Source organism: Rattus norvegicus, chromosome 10, assembly GCF_021556685.1.
Source record: "Rattus norvegicus strain SHRSP/BbbUtx chromosome 10, alternate assembly SHRSP_T2T, whole genome shotgun sequence".
NCBI lineage: Eukaryota > Metazoa > Chordata > Mammalia > Rodentia > Muridae > Rattus > Rattus norvegicus.
In genome coordinates this window covers 22,424,214-22,443,608 of record NC_141543.1, presented here as the reverse complement: position 1 = coordinate 22,443,608, position 19,395 = coordinate 22,424,214, and the positions used below count along the sequence as shown (strand labels likewise).

General features: G+C 39.4%; 1 protein-coding gene across 9 annotated transcripts in view; it reads left to right on the top strand.

Annotated features, from left to right (window-relative positions):
- Positions 1 to 19,395, top strand: part of Crebrf (CREB3 regulatory factor) — a 58,392-nt gene that overhangs the window by 14,391 nt on the left and 24,606 nt on the right. For 5 of the 9 annotated variants that reach the window (XM_087571563.1, NM_001277157.1, XM_087571565.1 and 2 more), the window contains 3 exon segments: positions 7,707 to 7,901; positions 9,994 to 10,119; positions 12,723 to 13,812. In XM_087571563.1, coding sequence (XP_087427689.1) covers positions 7,893 to 7,901; positions 9,994 to 10,119; positions 12,723 to 13,812 — 1,225 coding nt within the window. In that variant the 5' untranslated portion in view covers positions 7,707 to 7,892. 9 annotated transcript variants of the gene reach the window in all.

The following is a 19,395-nucleotide window of genomic DNA, read 5'->3' as shown; positions in this document are numbered from 1 at the left end:
TAATATGTGAATTGGCTGCAATAAAGGAGTTTACAGGGTAGAAGTACAGAAGAATTACAGTGGCTCAATACTGTTTGGGCTACTCAAATGACCTTTTGACCTTTATTTTTAATACTATTTATTCTTTGAGAATTTCATACATGCACACACTTCATTTTTATCATATTAATCTCAAGTCCTCTCCCTTGATCCTAAAAAAGAAAAAAAGGTATCTAATCTGTTTTCTTTGTCTTGTCTTCCTTTGTTTGTCTCTTTAAGATCTACCAGCAGTAGGACTTGAGAAATAAACAATGAGGGTCTTTTACTAACAATTCTTGATAGAACCTGTAATTGTCTATTTGGAGATTTACATGTCTGTAAATTCTTAAGTCTAAAGAACTCTAGCAAAGTGTGAACTGTAGTGAAGTTCTTCAACAAGGCAGGACTGTGCTGTGTGGGGCTCTTGACCCTGACCTTGCCCCAGTGCATCCTTGCAGAAGAGACCTTTGCTTTGTCAATGGTGTAAAGGTCTTGTGATCGCTTAGCTTTGCTGTACTAGCAAGCAGTGACTTAATTAATAATGTCTAAAGGATTATTTTGACCAGAGTAGAGTAGTTTTCAAAAGGGAAAGAATTGTTAGAGAGTGAATGAAGTGTAGCAGGATGGGACCATGTGTGGCAGATGGGCTCTGGTTTGCTAAGGTACTTAGATGACTAGTAAGCTGCCTTTCTTGCCAAACAAGGGAATTCTGTGGTTCATTTACTGTAAAACCTTTCTACATATCCAAATTAGTAGTTTAGTCTTTTGCTTTACTGTCTCCTCCTCCTGACTTCTGTCTTCTCTTTCCTTCCTTCACATATTTCCTAAATTTTATTCCTTTGTTCCCTTCCTTTCTTCCTTTTAAGCCCTTGGAAAAACCTATTCTTTAAATCAGTTATTGGGAAAGTTCCACCCATTGTTTGTTTTTCTGAACTTGGGTTTCTCTATACATTACTCTGGTTGCCCTGGAACGTGAGTGTAAACCTGGCTAGCCTCAGACTCACAAAGATCTTCCTACCTCTGCTCACTGAATGCTGGCATAGTAGCTGTGAACAATGTAACCAGTCTCAGTTTCCTTACTTTAGAATGGTTAGTCTGTACAGTTAAAAATGACAGATACCAAAATCTCTTATCATGTTGAACAAAACCTTGAATACAGACTAGTAGAGATTAGGACAGATCAAAATAAACAATGGTCTGTGAATTACATTTGTACACACACCTTCAGTATTTACCGCTTTATTCACTATAGCAAGGAATTGGACCAATCTAGTTGTCCATCGGCAGGTAAATGGATAATGAAAATCTGGTACATACATAAAGTGGATTACTGTGTATTGATTAAGGCCACACAATCTCAGAAAGAAGGAATCAACGTCTCCTCATACAGTTCCTAGTCTATAATGTGTATATGCATATACTCACAATGCACGTATGGGTATAACCCGTAGGAGATCAAGGAAAGTCAAGTGTGTGATGAGGTGATGAGAAAGGACGGAATTCAGGTAACGGACATGTGAGTTATGAGAAAAGAGCAACGCTAGAAAGCTAATTGTTAAGTTTTCACTGTCATGGATTTTTTGGTTTTGTGTGATGGATAAGTACAGATTGTTTAAGTGTAAATCCAAAAAGGATCTCATAGCTTCAACATGGCTGCTTTACCTCTGCTCGTTGAGATGGATAGACTTTTAGGTCTTTCTAATCTTTCTATGTGGTATCTTTTATTTACAAGTTCTTTATAATAAAATGTTAACTAATAACAGCTTAGAAATGTAAAATAAATGTAAAAGTATTTCACATTTGTTTGTTAAGGGTTCTCACTGTGTGATCCTGGCTGGTCTGTTAACTTGCTGTGTTATTACGGGTCACATCAAACTTGTGCAAATTCTTCTGCCTCAGCCTCATGCATGAGTGCTGGGATTACAGGCATGAGCCAACATTTCCGGTACCATTTTACCATTTTTAAGTGTGTAATTGACAGTGTAGTATAGCCATCACCACTTGTTTCCAGAACATTTTAGATTTACCATCTTAAAAAGAAACTGTCCATTAAACCACAACTTCTAGCCCCTGGTAACCCCTGTTCTACTTCCTGTGTTTATGAATTTTCTTTCTTCTATGCTCATGATATAAATGGAGTCACATACAGTTGTTTTTTTGTATTAGGCTTATTTCACTTCACATTGTTTTCATAGTTTGTTGTAGCATATGTTAGAATTGCATTCATCTTTATGGTCAAACTATTCTGTTGTGTGTCCACACATGGCTATTTCAGTTGTTTTCACCTCTTGGCTCTTGTGTTTAATGCTGCTCTGAATGTGGGAGTACACATCTGTTTGGATTTTGCTGTTTAAGTCAAGAATAGTTGCTGGAAAAAAATTTAAAAAAAAAGAAGAGAAAAAAAAAAGAAAAAAGAATAGTTGCTGGATCATGTGATAATCCTTTAACCTTTTTGAGGAACTGCCAGATTCTCCCTTACCATCTGTATATCTATATCTCTACCAGCAAGCACTTCATGAGGGGTCTGATTATTCCTGTCCTCTTCAACACCTGGTTTTTTGTTTTTGTTTTTGTTTTTTTTTTTTTTAAAGATTTATTTATTTTGTTTTATGAGTACACTATAGTTGTTTTCAGACACACCAGAAGAGGGCATCGGATCCCATTACAGATGGTTGTGAGCCACCCTGTGGTTGCTGGGATTTGAACTCAGGACCTCTGGAAGAACAGTCAGTGCTCTTAACCGCTGAGCCATCTCTCCAGCCCCCTGTTTTTTTTTTTTTGTTGTTGTTGTTGTTCTTTTTTTTTTTTTTTAGATAATAGCTATACTATTGGGTGTGTCAAAATTTTTAAACATTATTCTGATGATGTTGGATGACTCAGAAAGCAGTTTACTATTTACTGTGAGGAGCTATTTTCAAATTACTAAAAGGAGTCAGTGGCCTAAACTAAGGCAATAAACAGGAATTCTTACTGTCATGTATAATATCTGCTTACTCATTCATAAGATACTTCATTTATAACGTGTGTGTGTGTGTGTGTGTGTGTGTGTGTGTGTGTGTGTGTGTGTGTTCCTTTCCTTTTTATCTTGAGAGAGAGAGACTGATTTATTATGTAGTCCAGATTAGCCTGGAATTTGAGCAATGATCCCCAATTGCTGGGATTATTGGCATGAGTCACCATTGTCCAATAGTCTATAAAGAGCCTTCTATGTTTCTTTTTTTTTGAAATATTCATTTATTATATACAAGTACACTATAGCTGTCTTCAGACACACCAGAAGAAGGGCATCAGATCTCGTTACAGATGGTTGTAAGCCACCATGTGGTTGCTGGGATTTGAACTCAGGACCTCTGGAAGAACAGTCAGTGCTCTTAACCACTGAGCCATCTCCCAAAGAGTTATTTATGTATTTATATAGATAAAGGTACTTTTCTGCGTGTACATCTGCATACCAGAAGATGGCATCACACAGTAGTGAGTTGCCATTTGGGTACTGGGAATTGAATTGAGGACCTTCGGAAGAGCAGTGAGTGCTCTTAACCACTGAGCCATCTCTCCAGCCCTTTATGTTTCTTGATGTGACTAGGAAGTATGCCAAAACTCAGGAGCAGAGGGTCTTGGAGCTTACCAGTCAACTCTTGGATCTGCTTTTGAAGTCATTTATGATGAAGTTTGCAGGGCACTAGTAATCAGCTTTTGTAAGCTGACCTTTGACTGTGTGTACTGTCTTGCTTCAGCTGTTGCCTTGTCTAACATATATAGTAAGCCTTAGCATATGTTCAGAGAATGAAAAACCTGAGAACAGAAACAGGGCTGTGAAAGAGATTGGAACTATCTTCTTGGTATACTGATGTTCCTCAACATTTACTGACCCCCGCCTCCCGCCCTGCCTCAGACTGCTGGTTCTCTGGTGCAGAATTGATTATGTTACCTAAGAAGTGTTGCTGAGTATTTTTTTTTAAGGCCAAGTACAAAATCACTATTGGCAAATATTCTGATAGTCCAGTTTTGTCTCCTCTGATAAACACACACAACTGTCTTGAGAATTGATAAGCCATTGTGCTGTGAGCAAAAGGAGGGGTAACTGGGAAACTTGAACTTCTTCCTTATTTGTATTTTATCTGGAAAAAGTAGTCTTTGGGGCCGGAGGAAGGTTTCATGAACAGTTTTAGAGAATGGCATGTGCTGTGTTCTGCTCTTGAGATTTACAGTGCATAGCAGCTCCTTAAAAGTCCGAGGAGTCCTACGTGATGGCAGTAGGTTTTTTTGTTCAGTGTTTCCTAAACCATAATAGCCCTTTGGTTGAGTAACTATACCTTGTAACAAGTATTTTTTAGTCACATTTTTGGGAAGTTAAAACCCTTGCTTTTGATGTATTTTGATATCAAACATTTGAATTTTTTGAGGCCTATGAAGTATAAAGTTGTTAGACACTCCCCTGAGTGTTATTCTGCCATCTTTTGAGTACCTGGACTCTTTCAAGGCTCAACAGATACTAATGTCCTATTTTAAATGCTGGTCATTAGAGGGTACACTTTTGGAGCAGTGTCTCATTATGGGAGATGCTGTGTGATGCTAAATGCTATAGGATAGATATCTTTATTTTTCCTTCCACTCGTGTTATACAATTAAAAAAAAATAACCCACATCACAGATCTAAGTAGTAAGACATTATTTTAAGACAAGGTCTCTTGCTATGTAGTCTTGACAGGCTTGAAACTCACTATGTAGACATATTGGCTTTGAACTCAAAGAAATTTGCTGACTTGTCTCCTAAGAGTTGGTATGAAAGCTGTGCACTAGTCCCTTTCAATTTTTAAAAATGTATTGTTGTACATGCTGTGTGTGTGTGTGTGTGTGTGTGTGTTTGTGTGTGTGTGTGTGTGTGTGTGTGTGTGTGCATGCCAGAGTGTACATGTGGATGTTGGAGCACAACTTTGTGTAGTCATTTCCCACTTTTATGTGGATTCTGGGAATGGAACTCAAGCTTGAGAAGCAAGTGCTTTTGCCCTCTGAACTAGCTGGTCAGTCCTTTAATTAGTTCTTAAAGGTAGCTTACAAAGTAATGGGTCTCATTACACAACACCTTCGTACATATGAGTAATTATACTTTGTTCATCCATTTTTCCCATTGTTCTACCCCATTCTTGCCTCTAAATAGTCCTCCCCCTTCTACTTTCATGTTATGTTTTTCATTGACTTTTCTTCCTACCTCCCTCTGAGCTAGAATTCTGCTGTGTGTAGAATTCTGCTTCCAGACTGGCGTTGAATTCACCCCTCTCTGCTGAAGGTTTTCTGGGTACCTGGCATTACAGACATGGTGTCTCACCAGTTATGTGTTTCCTTTTCCTTTCCTTTCTTTTTCCCTTTTTTCTTTTTCTTTTTCCTTTTAGAGCTGACTCAGTGCTGTGTAATGTGCAAGTGAAAATTGTGACTGAGTTCCCCTTTTCTGGCTGCTCTGATAGGCCAGGCTGTTAGTGTAGCATCATTAGTAGACACAAGTAAGTGTGTATTGATTAGGTTTCTATTTCTTCTTACTTTTTTTTTAAAGATTTATTTATTTATTATATATAAGTACACTGTAGCTGTCTCCAGATACACCAGAAGGGGGCATCAGATCTCTTTACAGATGGCTGTGAGCCACCATGTGGTTGCTGGGAATTGAACTCATGACCTCTGGAAGAGCAGTCGGGTGCTCTTAACCGCTGAGCCATCTCTCCAGCCCTTCTTCTTACATTTTTAAACCCTGCTGCTTCTAATGGTAAGTTTCAGGTTTTAGAAAGTAACAACCCCAAATTCAGCTGATGTTAATGTAGACTACCAGGATTTTACTAGTCCATTTGATTGAGTGATGTAGCATGAGGGAGTTGTCTTCTTGAAACTAAATAATCGGTCTGGAAAAGATGACATGACTTTCTTCCCATAGGAATCAGGTGGGAAGATCAGAGTAGGACTAGGCTGCATACCTCTAGGGCCTCATCAGGATGTTACCTGAGCAAAAGCTTATCTGTCAGGTGTGTGCATAATCTTTTCTCTTTTTGGACCAGTGGTTCTCAACCCTCCTAATGCTGCATGCAACCCTGCATGCAACCCTTTAATACAGTTCCTCTTGTTGGGGTGACTCCTAGCCATAAAATTATTTTGATGCTACTTTAAAATTAATTTTGCTACTGTTATGGACTGTAATATAAATATTCTTCGAGGTAGACCTTTCAGAGGGCAAAGGAATCAAGACCTACATTTGAGAACCACTGCCTTAGACTGTTGCACTAAACTGAAAGGCATTGTTGACTCTGTTTCTGGGCCTATCCTTCCATTGTTTTCCTCAGCTGGGACAGTGTTAAGTAGGAGTGAGAGAGCCAGCTATGGAAGGGCCAGCAGACATCCAGGAAATACAAATGGCTATTAATTCATTAGTCTAATTAAATGAACAATTAGAGTTCCTTCGCCACTCTCAATTGTTCAAGCAATCAATCTTTGAAATCAGAGCAGTGTACCACTCTTATCCTCTAATCTGCTGAATGTGAGAACTGCAGAAGGCAGTTCAACTTAAGAAGTGATGCCTTGTTTTCTTTTTAAAGAAGTGATATTGTGTCTGGAATGAACAAGACCAGGATACTGGTTCTTAGTCCCTATGGAGTCCAGGAGAGCATATTAAACTGCATTGATGAGCTCCACCACTCCAGTGTATGTTCTGGTGGAGAAATTAGGACCTGGGATTCTGTAAATCTAATGCATCCAGGTTGATGTTGTTGGTTTTAAGATCGTACCTTGAGAATCACTTTTTGGAGAGGATGAAGGTGGGTGTAGCTTTTCAGTTTCTTTCCATTAAGGTCTTCATAAGCAAGGAAAGAAAGCCTCCACCTCTTTAAGACCCCATGTCAGGCGATTACTGTCAGCCTAACCCAACCTTTGGGAATACTCTGCAAGGTAGTTCTTGTTACATTTACCATATACATTTTCTTTCTTTGGGAGCAATAGCTTAGAGTATACTTCATGAGGGAACTGGTCTGGACAGTATGTAGCTAGCTCCTTGCAGCCTAAAACAGTAATTTTTGAAGGACAGCTTTCACATATATATAAATTAAAGGATAATGTTGATGTATTTACAGATGTTAATGTTTAATGTAGAGGATATGTTAATTTCTCTTTCTGTTTATTCATGACAGTTGTATAGTTATAAGATATATAAACTGTAGATCACTTTTACAGTCAGTGATTATACAGTAAAATGTTAAGATTTATTTCTTCACAACAATGATAAAGGGAATGAAAACTTGACTTTAGAATTACTATACCTTTCAAATCACAGAAAGGATGAGGATATATTAATTTTTTTAAAAAGCCTGTTACTAATTTATTTGTTTATTTGTTGGAGAGTCTTTCTGAATAGCCTGGGCTGGCCTAAAACTTGCTTTGTAGCTCAGGGTAGCCTGTGATCTTCCTGTCTCATCCCCAGAGTGCTGCCCTACATCCATTACAGGTGGTTGCTGTTGTTTATTGACAAAGTTTATTTCAGAAATAATGTTAAAGGCTATATTTCAAAATAGTAGATATTACTGCATGATGAAATTCTTGACAATTCAACTATAAGACTCATTTAAAGCACAGTTTTTTATTAATGTTCATTTGAAAGGTCAACTTGTTTTCAATGGAGCTCAGTGAAGTTACTCTCTGTTATTTGACAGAACCGCACATTTATTTTTTTAAAAAAGTGGTGACCCAAGCAGTTGAACTGAAGGTATTCTGGGGAAATCTGCTGTTTATTGTGAAAATCATCTTTGATCTTGGAATTAAAAGTAAAGCTGGAAAGGAATTTACAAACAAGAAAAAGAAGAAGTTTGGAATTGGACTCACAGAATCTGGGCTTGGAAATGCCTCAGGTAAATCACATGTGGAGTAGTGTGCAATGTGATTCTCTGTGGTGATAGAAAAGAAAGGTGCTGCTGCTGGAAGCCTTCAACAGCTTGACACACTAGCTTCCGAGACACCTTATTTCTGTCCTCACCTAGATGTGAGTATGTGCTCTTTGGTTTCTTTATTTGCTCTAGCCTTGAAAATTTCAATGAGCTTGACACAAGCAGCATGGTAAGTAAGTAGGCTAGTTGCTAAACCTGCTGGTCTTAGGAGGACTGAATGAATTACTCGGAAATTAAATTGCCACCCAAATCTCATTTTTAGTATTCTGATATTTTGCTTCCCAACTTTCCCATTTACAACAGTTGATAAGTGGTAGTTGTATCTCACATATAGAGGCACACACACTGTATGTTCTGTAAATACAAGAGTGGTATATTCATCTTCTTATCCTCATCCCCTGTGGAGTGTGTGTGTGTGTGTGTGTGTGTGTGTGTGTGTGTGTGTGTGTGTGTGTTTAGCTCTTCCTTTCTCTTGACCTGGTCTTGCTGTGTAGGTGAAGCTGGCTTCAATTTTACCATCTTCTGCCCTGGCCCTGAAAATGCTGTAATCATAGGCATACAGGGGACCAACCACATCAGGCTGAGGAAACTCCTTTTAATTGGTCTCTTTGAGTTTGAGACAATCACTGAAATAAAAACCAGAAGCTTATTTGTCCCTATTTTCTTATCATAGAGGTCTATGTTCAGTGCTAGGAAAGCTCTCTCCTATTTCTTTTCTTGGTTAATTTTCACACTAATCCCCCACCCCCTAGTTCGAGTACTGGGAAGAAATCTAGAAACAGTGAGCATATAGAGACTCCCAAGTGGGACTGTACACAATAATCAATTCCTTGAGCACAGGAATCAAAAAACAGGATGGCTTGGTGACTTTGCGGCAGAGGCTAACAAGGAATACTTGGTAACTGACACTTAAAGGACCAGAAGTCACTCCCATCCCAACCTTTGTGTCCAAAGAGCCATACATCTCTGAAGTGTGGTCGGCTGTCTACTGAGTACTTGAATTAGGTCTCTAAAACTTATTTGCTTAAAGCTACATTTTTTGTAAAAAGAAAGCCCTCAAAGTTTTGGAGAGTCTGGCAAAAATCAGACAAAGCAGAGCACCCCTGCTGTGGGAGTACCTAGGAGAACAGAGAAGACAGGTCAGGGTAGGAAACAGGGAGGCATGTAAGTAGAAAGTATGTGGGCAGGCAGCTAATGCTTATAGAACTCTTGTAACGTGTGGCAGAGTAAGAAGACTGTTTTTAGTTTTTGCAGTTAGATTTCAGAGTGTGGCTTCTCTTTTATTTGAGCCAGGGTGTGCAGCTGAAGTGGTTTGGATAGGTGATGAAATGTAGAAAGAGAGAGGAAAACAGGAGAGCTATATTTCTAGCCACGCCCTAAGGACTTAGGAGGCTATTGTGTTGTTCCTGTTGGCTAGACTGAAAATATCTAAATTGGGCTGGCAAGATGGCTCAGTGGGTAAAGAAAGGCCCTTACCACAGAGTGTGACTGGCTTGAATTCAGTCTCTCAGACCCTCATGATGGAAAGAGAAAATTGACTTCAGCAAGTTGTTCTGACTTCCACACTCCCCTCCCACAAAACTTATAAAAAGATACCCAGGATTTCTTTGTTTGGGGAAGTAAGACATTGGACTCAGGAATATAGGTCTGACTTACTATTGCTGCAGCCCTTGAAAACAGGAGGGCATTCTTTTCTTTAGGGGAATTAGAACAGAGTCTTGTTAGAGAAGGATTTTAAGAAATGTTTTTATAGCTTAAAACTAAAGAGCGCAGTGTTGTATGCTGACTCTAGTGACCAAACTCGGATTCTTAGAAGTTGTTGTTAAGATTTACTGTTCTGATCTTTTCATCTGTTCTGATTTTTATATACATCTTAGCTCTTTCCCCATAGAGGTCTATGTTCAGTACTAGGATAGGAAAGCTCTTGGTGTGCTACACAAAAGAGACAGGGTTATTTCTTGAAATAAGTTATATATTGGGGTAAGGATGGGCTTATGTGCAGTAAGTTGGGCTTGAAGCTATCTGTGAATGAAATGTGAAAATGGTTTTGTTGTAGCCCAGCGTAAGCGGAATGGATCCGCCTTTTGGGGATGCCTTTCGAAGCCACACCTTTTCAGAACAGACTCTGATGAGCACAGATCTCTTAGCCAACAGTTCTGATCCAGATTTCATGTATGAGCTGGTAAGCAACATTTTTTTTGGGGGTTTTAGTGTTAATTGATTTGAATCAAATAAATAGAGTTTTTATTTATAAATGTCTGAAAGAGAAAAGATTTTCCATGATGTGGAACCTCACACAGGTAAAACCATTACCCAAGAGGTTGAGGAAGGAGTATTGTGGGGACCACACAGATCTGGTTTTAAGAAAAGAGATGTGACTGGGTCCAGGTTTGATTCTTGTGACTAAGTCTGGTAATTTTAGAAAGATACCCAAATTGATGAACGTAGTATGTGAAGAGATTATCTGTCCAGTTGTTCCTGAAGAAAGTAAGCTGTGTGTGATACAGTAAACCGCTAAAGGACTTGTTAGCTCACGAATTACGGGATGATACTTGCACAAGATGTATGGTAGAGATGGTAAGACAAATTAGCAACTATAAGCAGTATCATAGGGTAGTGACTTGTTTCCGAGGTAGATACAGAGTTCCCAGGGTAAAAAACAACTATTTTGTGTGCAGGGATAGTTTTTTTCAAAGATAGATTTATTTATTTATTTATTTATTTATTTATTTATTTATTTATTTATTTATTTAATATAAGTACATACACTGTCACTGTCTTCAGACACACCAGAAGAGGGCATCAGATCCCATTACAGATGGTGTGAGTCACCATGTGATTGCTGGGATTTGAACTCAGGACCTTTGCAAAAGCAGTCAGTGCTCTTAACCACTGAGCCATCTCTCCAACCCAGAGATAGTTTACCTGTTTGTGTCTGTGCACTACATGTATGTAGTGCCCACAGAGGCTAAAAGCATATATGATCCTGTGGAACTAGATAATTGTGGGCCACCAAGTGGGTGCTAGGAATGGAACCAAGGACCTCTGTAAGAGCATCAGTTGCTCTTAACTTCAGCCATCTCTGAAACCCCACTACTTTTTGTTGTTGTTGTTGTTGTTGTTTTAAGGCAGGATCTCACTTGTAGCGTTGGCTGGCCTGGAACTTGCTAAATAGACTAGAACCGGCCTGAAACCTCACAGGTACCTGCCTATTTCTGCCTCATGAGTGTTTGGGCCCAAGGGTCTGGGTTGGGGGACTTATATTTTAACTGTGTGCTTGAGTGAAGGTGCCCAAGGAGGCCAGAGGTAACAGATATCCCTGGAGCTGGAAGTTAAAGGTGGTTTTGAGCTTCCAGACAACAGTGCTGGGAACCTAGCTTAGGTCCTTTAGAAAGTCAGTAAGTGCTCTTATCTGCTAAGCCATTTTTGTAGCCCAATAGAATTTTAATTACATGTTATTTAAACAACACAGAAATGCTGAAAATTTGCAAAGTTGAGTTCATTAAACATCATTGAATTCTATACCTGATAAAAGCATAGAGTATGGGGCTGGGGATTTAGCTCAGTGGTAGAGCGCTTACCTAGGAAGCGCAAGGCCCTGGGTTCGGTCCCCAGCTCTGAAAAAAAGAACCAAAAAAAAAAAAAAAAAAAAGCATAGAGTATGGCATATAAATTATGAAACTGAAGCTGCTCACACACAGACACATACACAAACTAAAAATCTATGGGAACAAAGTAAATTGGAAAACTGAAAACCCATTTTTTTTCTGATCCTTCATTCTTCAGATTTTCCCCAAAAGGTAACTACTGCTAGCAGATACAAATGAATATATAAACATTTGAATATGCCTTTTACTTTGGATGGATGATCACCTCCCCACCCACCCACACACATTTATTTAGTCTGTATGTCTACATGTATACATGTCACAGTGTATATGTTTAGGTCAGAGGGTAACTGAGACCTGTTCTGTCCTTGCATCATATGGGTCCCAGGGAATTGGACTGAGGTGGTTAGGCTTGTCATTAAGCCTTTACCCACTGAGTCTTCTCTTCATCTGGAGTTTGCTTTTTCTAAACAAAACAACATGTGATGGATAACCTTTTGTGATAGTGCATTAGGGCTCAACTTCATTTCCCATGGCTATAGAATATGACTACATTTTATGTATTTATTTTTTGATTTTTTGAGATAGGGTTTTATCATGAAACTCTGGCTGGCCTGTAACTTGCTGTGTAGACCAGGCTGGCCTCAGACTCACAGAGATGATCTTGCTTCTGTCTTCTGAGTGGATTAAAGGTGTATGCCACCACTCCAGGCCTTTTACATTATAAAATCACATTTTTGCAATGTGTCAAAAATATTTGACTTACCATGCCAAGAATTATTACTTAGGTCTTATCCAAGTTGTAACAATTTACAATTTACAACCTCTCTGGGTTCTTTGTCTCCATATTTAATGTCCTCCTTAAGTGGAAGAATTCTGTGATGAAGGTAGTCTTCAATATCTGATTCTTGAAGTTCATGTCTAAAGAATGCCTCTGAGATCAAAAGAGGCTTTGATGTTTGGACCTATATTTTATCCTCTCAAAGAAAGTATTTTCCCACTTTTTCTTGCCCAATGAAATAAAGGTATATAGATATAAAAGGAAGGTATCATGTCAATAGCCTTTATCTTAAAACAGACAAGAAGTAGACTATTTTGGCATTTTTAGGTATGGGTGGAGGTGACTAATTTCTTCCTAAAGCATGGTATGTGACTTCCCGTTTTAAACCTTCCTTAGGATAGAGAGATGAATTATCAACAGAATCCTAGAGACAACTTCCTTTCTTTGGAAGACTGCAAAGACATTGAAAATCTGGAGACTTTCACAGATGTCCTGGACAATGAGGATGCTTTGACTTCAAACTGGGAACAGTGGGATACATACTGTGAAGACTTAACTAAGTATACCAAACTAACCAGCTGTGACATCTGGGGGACAAAAGAAGTGGATTACCTGGGTCTTGATGACTTTTCTAGCCCTTACCAAGATGAAGAGGTCATCAGTAAAACTCCAACCTTGGCCCAGCTCAATAGTGAGGACTCTCAGTCTGTTTCTGATTCCCTTTATTATCCTGATTCACTCTTCAGTGTCAAACAAAACCCCTTGCCCCCCTCTTCTTTTCCTAGTAAAAAGATCACAAGTAGAGCAGCTGCCCCTGTGTGCTCTTCAAAGATACTTCAGGCTGAGGTCCCATCGTCAGACTGTGTCCAAAAAGCAAGCAAACCTACTTCAAGCACACAGATCATGGTGAAGACCAACATGTATCATAATGAAAAAGTGAATTTTCATGTCGAATGTAAAGACTATGTAAAAAAAGCAAAAGTCAAGATCAACCCTGTGCAACAGGGCCGGCCCTTGCTGAGCCAGGTGCACATAGATGCGGCAAAGGAGAACACCTGCTACTGTGGCGCTGTGGTAAAGAGGCAGGAGAAGAGGGGGGTGGAGCCTCACCAGGGTCATGGCACTCCTGCTTTGCCTTTCAGAGAAACCCAGGAACTATTACTTAGTCCTCTGCCCCAGCATGGTCCTGGGTTGGTTGCCACAGCAGAGAGTGGCAGCCTTTCTGCCAGCACTTCTGTTTCAGATTCGTCCCAGAAAAAAGAAGAGCACAATTATTCTCTTTTTGTCTCTGACAACATGAGAGAACAGCCAACCAAATACAGTCCTGAAGATGATGAGGATGATGAAGATGATATTGATGATGAGGACCATGATGAAGGGTTTGGCAGTGAGCATGAGCTTTCTGAAAATGAAGAGGAGGAAGAAGAGGAAGAGGATTATGAGGATGACAGAGATGATGATATCAGCGACACATTCTCTGAACCAGGTATAACTCTTGGAGCCTACTAAATTAACCTTTCTACTCACTGTTGGAAATAGGAAGCTTTTGTTTGGATAATTGCTATATTTTAGTTTGGGGATTAAATAAATAAATAACTTAATGTCTTAATTTGGATCAAAAGTAGCTTTTTTTCATAGTTTGTATCTTGATTCTTTGAGGGCTTATTCTTTTTTCTTTTTTTTTTTTTTTTTTTTTTTTGATAAATGATCTACTTTGGTGCCCCTTTGAGCACTTAAATAAAGACTCCAAGAGTATGTTTGTTTAAAATAGGTTTCCCTGGGGTTGGGGATTTAGCTCAGTGGTAGAGCGCTTGCCTAGCAAGTGCAAGGCCCTGGGTTCGGTCCCCAGCTCCGAAAAGAAGAAAAGAAAAAAAAAATAGGTTTCCCTGATTTGCATGTGTTGTGACTAAGATAGGTGTATATGGAATAGCATCAAGTGGTGTCCACTCGGGTCACTCATGTTCATAACAAAAGCCTACTCAGTGAGCAGTTCGAAGACCAGCGTTTCCTTTGTGTCTACTGTATTAAGAAAATACATATTGTGCTGGATACGTTACATGCTTATAATCCCAACACTTGAAGGCAGAGGTAGAAGGATCACCATAAGTTTGAGGTCAGCCTGGTCTTCAGAGTTGGTGCCAGAGCAGTCAGGACTATATAGTGATACCTTGTGTCTAAAAAGCAACAAATAGGAAAAAAGCCAAAAACCAACTATAAGATAAGAAAGTTCATGCTGCAGTTTGAAGAGCATGAGGGAGGATGCTTCATTTAGTGTACAGTACATATAAACAAAAGAGAAAAAGAAACATCTGTGGGGAGCTGACTCACTTCAGCACTTACCTGTTTGGGCTAGAGCCACTGTTGGCTTATAAACATTCATAAAAACATTGTGGCCAAGCGGCACACAGTTAAACAAAGAAGTGAAGGTTTTAAATTTTAAGCAAAAGTTACTTGCTTCAAAATTAATCTTGATACTAATAATTCTGCATAAACCCAATTAAAAATTAAACTTAGTGAAGTTATCAGAGTCCTTTTGTTTAAAATGGTGATTTCTGGCATTCCAGGCACTCTGTTGACATTTTTCTGAAACTGTGGACAGTGACTATGTCAGTGTGCAGCATTGTGTCTGTGTGCCCGTATGTGTATTATATGTGTGGGTGTCTATGTGTCTGTGTATGTGTATGTGTGTGTGAGAGCATTCAGGTGGCTGCGGCCGATTCAGTGTTGGGTTAAAGCAGCAGCCTCACATACGCTAGGTAAGCCTACTACCTCTGAGCCACACCCTTTCAAAGCATTTTTCATCAGAGATTTTCTCATTTTTGGTAATTTTTTAATTCAAATTCTTAGATTTATACATTTGATACCACAGATTGTTTGGTTTGGGTATTTTTAAAGTAAGTAAAAAGGACTTCAAGTTTAACTTGGAGGAAAAGGGCTTATACCTTTTTTTCTTTGGTTTACTCTAGAGTCCTGGATAAACTAGATAGAATTGTCTTTTCTCTTTGTGAGGACCATTTTTCTCATAGTACATTGATAAAATCCACATTGAGATGTAAGAGGGAAATTTGGCTGGGTATAGTAGGGGTAGTTTCTGTAGCTCCATCTGTTGTTCAGGTGTGACTCTTTTTTTTTTTTTTTTTTTTTTGGTTCTTTTTTTTCGGAGCTGGGGACCGAACCCAGGGCCTTGCGCTTCCTAGGTAAGCGCTCTACCACTGAGCTAAATCCCCAGCCCCCAGGTGTGACTCTTGAAGACTGGCAGATTAGATCTAAACAGTAGAGTCTTGTATAGAATTAGGGTGGGGTGCTAAGGGGTGTTGTCTTAGTCAAGGTTTCTATTCCTGCACAAACATCATGACCAAGAAGCAAGTTGGGGAGGAAAGGGTTCATTCAGCGTACACTTCCACATTGCTGTTCATCACCAAAGGAAGTCAGGACTGGAACTCAAGCAGGTCAAGAAGCAGGAACTGATACAGAGGCCATGGAGGGATGTTACTTACTGGCTTGCTTCCCCTGGTTTGCTCAGCTTGCTCTCTTACAGAACCCAGGACCACCAGCCTAGGGATGGCACCACCCACAATGGGTCCTTCCCCTTTGATCACTAGTTGAGAAAATGCCTTACAGCTGGGTCTCATGGAGGCGTTTCCTCAACTGAGGCTCCTTTCTCTGTGATGACTTCAGCTTGTGTCAAGTTGACACACAAAACCAGCCAGTACAGGTGTGTTAGCATGGAGAGCATAGAGAACTAAGGGGAATGGAATGTGAGGAAGGAAGTGCCTTCTCCAGTAGCGCTTTAAAGCAGATGGATCCTAGGATCAATAAATCTCAGTGCCACCAAGGCAAACTTACCCTGCAGAACAGCAATTTGCTCTTTGATGAACACCTCACATGTCCACATGTCTTCAGTTCCTGACAACCATGTTTTCTACTTCTATGTGTTTGATTTTAGTCTCACATGTGGAGACTTTGCAGTCTGTCTTTCTGTGCCTGTTTTGTTTAGGTTGGCATAACAAGTAAATTCAACTTGTCATAAATATAAGTCTTAAAGGATGAGTTATATTGTATGTACTTCCATTTTTGTATCTGTATATTTGCTTGGATGTTAAAAGTATTGTGGTAAATGTAGGAGTACAGGTAGCTTTCAAGAGAATACTTTCTATTTTTTATTAATATTTTTGGAGACATAGTCTTATTATATAGCCTTGGCTGTCCTGAACTTGCTGTATAGATCAACCTGGGCTCCACCTCATAAGATTTGTATGCTTCTGTCTTCTGAATATCTTCTGATTAAAGGTATGCATCTGGCCTTTTAAAACAAACCAAAAAAAAGATTTATTTTTATTATTTTAAACTATTATTTGTGAGAGGCTGGAGAGATGGTTCAGTGGTTAGGAGCACTTCTGTTACTCTTACAGAGGACCCGAATTTAATTCCCAGCACCCAAACCATGACTTTCAACCATTTGTTACTTCAGTTCATGGGGTCCAATGCCCTCCTCTGACTACCTTGAACAGCAGGCACACATGTGTATATGTACACATGCAGGCATAATACTCTTACACATAAAATAAATCTTATTTTTAAAAAAATTATGTGCGTGTGTGTGTGTGTGTGTGTGTGTGTGTGTGTGTGTGTGTGGGTTGGTATGCTCACCTGAGTGTAGATGCTTTCAGAGGCCAGAGGTGTCAGATTCCTGAAGTTGGAGTTGCAGGCAGTTGTGAGTGGCCTGACATGGATACAGAGTATCAAACTCAGGTCTTCTGAAAGAGCAGAGCCATTTCCTCAGTCCACTTTTCATTGCTGGATCATTTGATGTTTTTATTTTTATTTAGTTTAGATGCTTGTGCTCAAACTCAGGGCTTCTGTGTATTCTGTGCTGGGCTTCCACTGAGCTGTATCTATGGCCATTGGTTTCTGTATTGTTTTTCCGTACTGGGCAAACCCTGTTCTTTCCATGTGCTAGACAGGTCCTGTATCAGTGAGATACATCCCCAGCGTCTGGCCTGCCCTTTTTGAGCTAGGGTCTACCTCTCTCCTTTATACTGGCATGGAATATGTAACCTAGGCTGGTCTCTAACTTGGAGTTCTCTCGCAGCACAGGCTCCTGAATACTGGGATTGTAGGTTCATGCTGCCATACTACCTATTTTCAGTTTTTTGAGGAACTTCATGTACTGCTTTCCATAAAAACCATACCAGTTTACATTTTCACTGACAATGAAAAGAGTTCTCTCTTCCCCATTTCTTTGACAACAGTGTCTGTCCAAGTTCATTATGACCTATGTGATACAGTGTCTCTCTGATATTTATTTGTATTTTATTGATGACTAGTGGTATTGAGAATGTTTTCATATACTTGGTCATTTGGATATCTTTTGAGAAATGCCTATTTAGGATCTTTACTATCATTGTAAGGTTATCTTCTGGTGTGTGTGTGTGTGTGTGTGTGTGTGTGTGTGTGTGTTTTGGATATTAACTTAATGTTGTATATACTGTTCGTATATATTTCTTCTGTTTTATGGGTTGTCTCTTCACTATTTTGATTGGTTTTGTTCACAAGCTTTTTAGTTTGACAAAACCCCATTCCACTGTTTCTACTTGCATCACCTGTGTTATGGAGTCTTACTCCTAAGACTTTCTTTCATCTACCAGATCAAAATCAAGAAGCTTCCCCCATGATTTTTCTATTACCTTTGTTATTTAGGGTAGATCTATGGCCTTCTCCACTCTGCCTCATCTCCTTCCTACTTCTTCACTCCTTGCTCTTTTCTTCTCCCTCTTTTTCTTCTCTGTTCTATCTACTCCACCTCTCTGCTGTTTTCCTTCGCATTAAACTTAAGGTTACTTTTTAAACTCTTCCTAAAGCACACAACTTTAGTGTGTTAAATGTACAATCTCTACACTGTGTAAAAGGAATTGTACTGGCTGGTTTTGTGTTGTCAACTTGACGCAAGCTAGAGTTATTACAGAGAAAGGCGCCTCAGCTGTGGAAATGCCTCCATGAGATCCAGGTATAAGGCATTTTCTCAATTAGTGATCAAGGGTGGGAGGGCCAATCTTGGGTGGTGCTGTCCCTGGGTTGGTGGTCTTGGGTTCTATAAGAAAACCAGCTGAGCAAGCCAGGGGAAGCAAGCCAGTAAGTGGCATCTTTATATGGCCTCTGCATCAGCTCCTGCTTCCTACCCTGTGTGAGTTCCAGTCCTGACTTCCTTGGGTCATGAACAGCAGTGTGGAAGTGTAAGCTGAATAAACCCTCCCCCCCCCCCCCCCCAACTTGCTTCTTGGCTGTGATGTTTGGCAAGGAATAGAAACCCTGACTAAGACAGGAATTAAAGGGAAAAACTTCAGTTGGCCTTTGTTCTGTAGTATGTTGCTCTTTGTTCTTAGTTCCTGTCTGTCCCTCCCTCCCTTTCTTGCTTTCTCTTTCTGAAAGTCTTACTGTATTGTCCTAGCTGACCTGGCACTTGCTGTGTAGCACAGATTTTTTTCTTAAATTCATGGCACTCTTCCCACAGCCAATTGAATTACAGACAAGAACCACCATGTCTGGCAATAAAATTCTTAAACCATTTTTGTTTTTCATCGTATCAATATGCGTGTTTATCAGAAATTTTAAAAATGATATGGTTTCATCCTTCATAAGTTTGTGAGACTAATTTAGTTTTGTAATTTTAACAGTCTGTCCTGGAGAATGCTGTTTATTCTCTAGATTCTGAAGTTCATTGCTATGGGATGGAAGGTTCTGTGTGTGTCCATCTTGTCTTTAATGTTGTTCAAGTCTGCTGTGTCTTTATTCTTTTTTGATCCATCCATTATCAAAGACGGGTAGTATTTAAGTTCCTCACTACTAAATTAAGCATTTTTTGTCCATAATGCTATTATTTGCTTTATATTTTTGATGTGTGTATATTTACAAATTATATCTTCTTGATGAATTAACCCATTTTATCAGCATACACAGTTTTTCTCTGTCTTTAGTGATAACTTGTTGCAAAAGTCTGCTCCAAGTTTAGCACCCACAGTGTCACGGACTGCCTTCCCATCCACTTTCACTTCATTGTCTTTTCTGCCTA